We start from the raw sequence: 3079 nt of genomic DNA, 5'->3' as shown, positions 1-3079 counted from the left end.
TAAATCACCGGGACCGGATGGTATGTCAGCAATGTTCTTTCAGAAATTCTGGCACATTGTGGGCCGGGATATCACTACAGCTGTTCTTGCCATCCTTAATGAAGAAGCTTCCCTGGATAGCTGGAACCAAACAGTGATCACTCTTATTCCCAAAGTTGCAAATCCCCTCCTCATGAAAGAATTTCGACCTATTAGTCTCTGTAATGTCTGCTGTAAGATTGTGTCCTGAGCTTTGACAAATCGACTAAGGCCTATCATGGATGATATAATTGATGAGCACCAGAGTGCTTTCATTTCGGGAAGACTGATTTCTGATAACATAATCTTGGGTTTTGAGGCTATCCACTGGATGCGTTATAGAAAAGTTGGGAAGCATGTGTATGCGGCATTGAAACTGGATATGAGCAAGACCTATGATAGAGTGGAATGGCGATTCTTGGAGGCGATGATGAACAAATTGGGATTTGCCCCAATTTGGACAAAAAAGATCTTGAGATGTATCACCTCAGTCTCATATTCGTTCCGCATCAATCAGGAAACTTTCGGCCAGTTAACTCCTAAAAGAGGTATTAGACAAGGCGATCCTCTCTCCCCGTTCTTATTTGTGATCTGCGCGCAGGGCCTCTCATCGTTGTTGTCAGCATTTACGGAGAGAAACCGATTTAGAGGAATCAAGATTGCAAACTCATGTCCCAACCTTTCACACTTGTTCTTTGCTGATGATAGCCTTGTTTTCTTTAGGGCAACAGAAGCAGATTGTGTACAAATTAATCTTTGTCTAGATCAGTACGCCAAGGCGTCAGGACAACTAATCAATTTTGAAAAATCAAGCCTCTCTTTCATCCCGAACACAAAGACGGATGTGATAGACCTCATTAAAACTAGGCTGACCATTCCAGTCGTACAAGGACATGAAATATACTTGGGCTTGCCAACTTTCTCAGCTCGGTCTAAAAGAGTCCAGTTTACTTATCTCCTTGAAAAAGTGGCCAAGAGGATCTCTAACTGGGGCAACAAACTGTTTTCGGAAGGAGGAAAGGAGGTTTTGATTAAGTCAGTTTTTCAGGCCGTGCCCACATATGCTATGTCATGTTTCCGAATCCCCAGATCCATATGCAATCATATTGAACTAGAATGCGCCAAATTTTGGTAGGGCTCTACTGCAGATAATAGAAAGCTTCATTGGAAAAAGTGGGATTACATGTGTAAACCGAAATGCCAGGGAGGAATGGGTTTTCGAAAAATGGAGATCTTTAATAAAGCTCTCCTTACCAAACAGATTTGGAGAATTTTACGGAAACCTGATTCGCTTGTTGGCCGAGTCCTTAAAGCTCGCTATTTTAAACATGGAGACATAATGCACGCGACACTTGGGAGTAACCCATCGTTTGTATGGAGATCACTCCTCTGGAGCCTAACACTACTGGAGGAAGGATTGTATTGGCGAGTAGGAAATGGAAGTTCAATCCGTATCTTTCGAGATAAATGGGTGCCAAAGTTTCGTAGCTATCTCACTAAACATGGCTCTCCGAATTTAAATGAACTCAAGGTAGATACTCTTATTCATAATGGCAACTGGGATGAAGAGGCTATAAGAGGTTCAGTTCTACCCTATATTGGAGAGGAAATCCAGCGGATCCCCCTTCCGCAAACACCGAGAGCTGACTCCAGATTCTGGAAATATGATAAAAAGGGAAGATATTCAGTGAAAGATGGGTATATGGTAGGAATTGGGCTCTATGATATGCCGGGAACATCAAATGATTTTACCAATGATGAAGTGGTGGAAATTCCTCTGGACACTCACGCTTCCATCAAAAATTAAAATCTTTTGGTGGAGGGTAACCCTGGATTTAATTCCAACAGGAAGCAATCTGATAAAGCATCATGTCCCAGTTTTGAATGTCTGTCCGGTTTGCGGCTTTGGAGGAGATACAACGGCTCACGCACTGTTCTACTGCCCGGAGGTCAAAGGTTACTGGAAGGGACAGATTCATAAACAGCCTTTAAACCAAGTCCGTGGTCGGGATACGATGGAGATATGCAATTGGATGATGAGCCAACTAAGCAAAGCTGATTTCGAGAGGTTTGCATGTCGAACTTGGAGCGTTTGGTGTGACAGACTTCGTGTTACACATAGCACTGAAAATATAAAACCAACGATGTCGAAACAATGGAATGACAGCTACATCGAAGAATTCTGGGCACTTGGGAAGGCATCTCAGACTAGCAATCCTGAACCAGCGGCCGAGTTGATAAAGGTTTGGACTCCTCCACCCTCTCAGCATCTGCGGCTTGATGTGGATGCGGCTGTTAATGATCATCTCAACATCTATGGGATTGCTGGGGTAATTCGTAATCAGGATGGGAATATGGTGTTGGCCTTCGGAAACAGAATCGAGCCACCAATATCGGTGGTCCATGCGGAAATGTTGGCTATTCAGGAAGGAATAAAACACGTATACCAGAGGGGTTTAGTCTGCACTCATGTTTACTCGGACTCACAGATGGCCGTGCAAGCAATTATGGATCCATCTTCAGACCTTGGATATATTGGCTCTTGTGCAGAAGAGATTAAGAACTTGATAAAGGAACCGTGGATACTGAGTCTACAACACATGCGACGATCTGCTAATGTCATAGCACATTCTCTAGCTCAATTTGTTATTTCCTCTCCCTCGCCTTTTTGTTGAGTGAATGGAGAATTTCCTTCTTGGTTGGTTAATTTGTATCTGTGAACATTGGTTTTTTCTTAATAAAATGGATACATTTTGCTGGTCAAAAAAAAAAGAAACAGTGATAACAACTATTAGACAAGAAAATGAAATATGTACTAGAGAACTCTCAAGAATTTGTAGAACACAATACTGCATATATAAGTTAGATAAATAGGAGATTTAAAGTAACTTTACATATTTTAATTCATGTTTTTTTTTTTTTTACAATCTACTGAATTGAACAAATTTATTGCTAAGAAATATGTATATTAGAAAAAAAAATATTAAAAAAATAAGGGTAGTTTAGATAAGGCAAAAAATGTTTCACCATTTACACCAAGTTCCAAGGGTCTCCCCTTTCA

At 41.2% G+C, this 3079-nt stretch overlaps 1 protein-coding gene across 1 annotated transcript; it reads left to right on the top strand.

The window, feature by feature from the left end:
- Positions 1 to 2162: 2162 nt before the first annotated feature.
- On the top strand, positions 2163 to 2693 carry LOC142541772 (uncharacterized). The gene has a single exon (XM_075648237.1). It carries the CDS (start codon positions 2163 to 2165, stop codon positions 2691 to 2693), a length of 531 nt encoding a protein of 176 aa, XP_075504352.1.
- Positions 2694 to 3079: the final 386 nt, after the last annotated feature.

The sequence above is a fragment of the Primulina tabacum genome, chromosome 4 (genome assembly GCF_025594145.1).
Source record: "Primulina tabacum isolate GXHZ01 chromosome 4, ASM2559414v2, whole genome shotgun sequence".
NCBI classification, from domain to species: Eukaryota; Viridiplantae; Streptophyta; class Magnoliopsida; order Lamiales; family Gesneriaceae; genus Primulina; species Primulina tabacum.
Note: the sequence above shows the minus strand (reverse complement) of the source record. Positions and strands in the feature narration are given on the sequence as shown.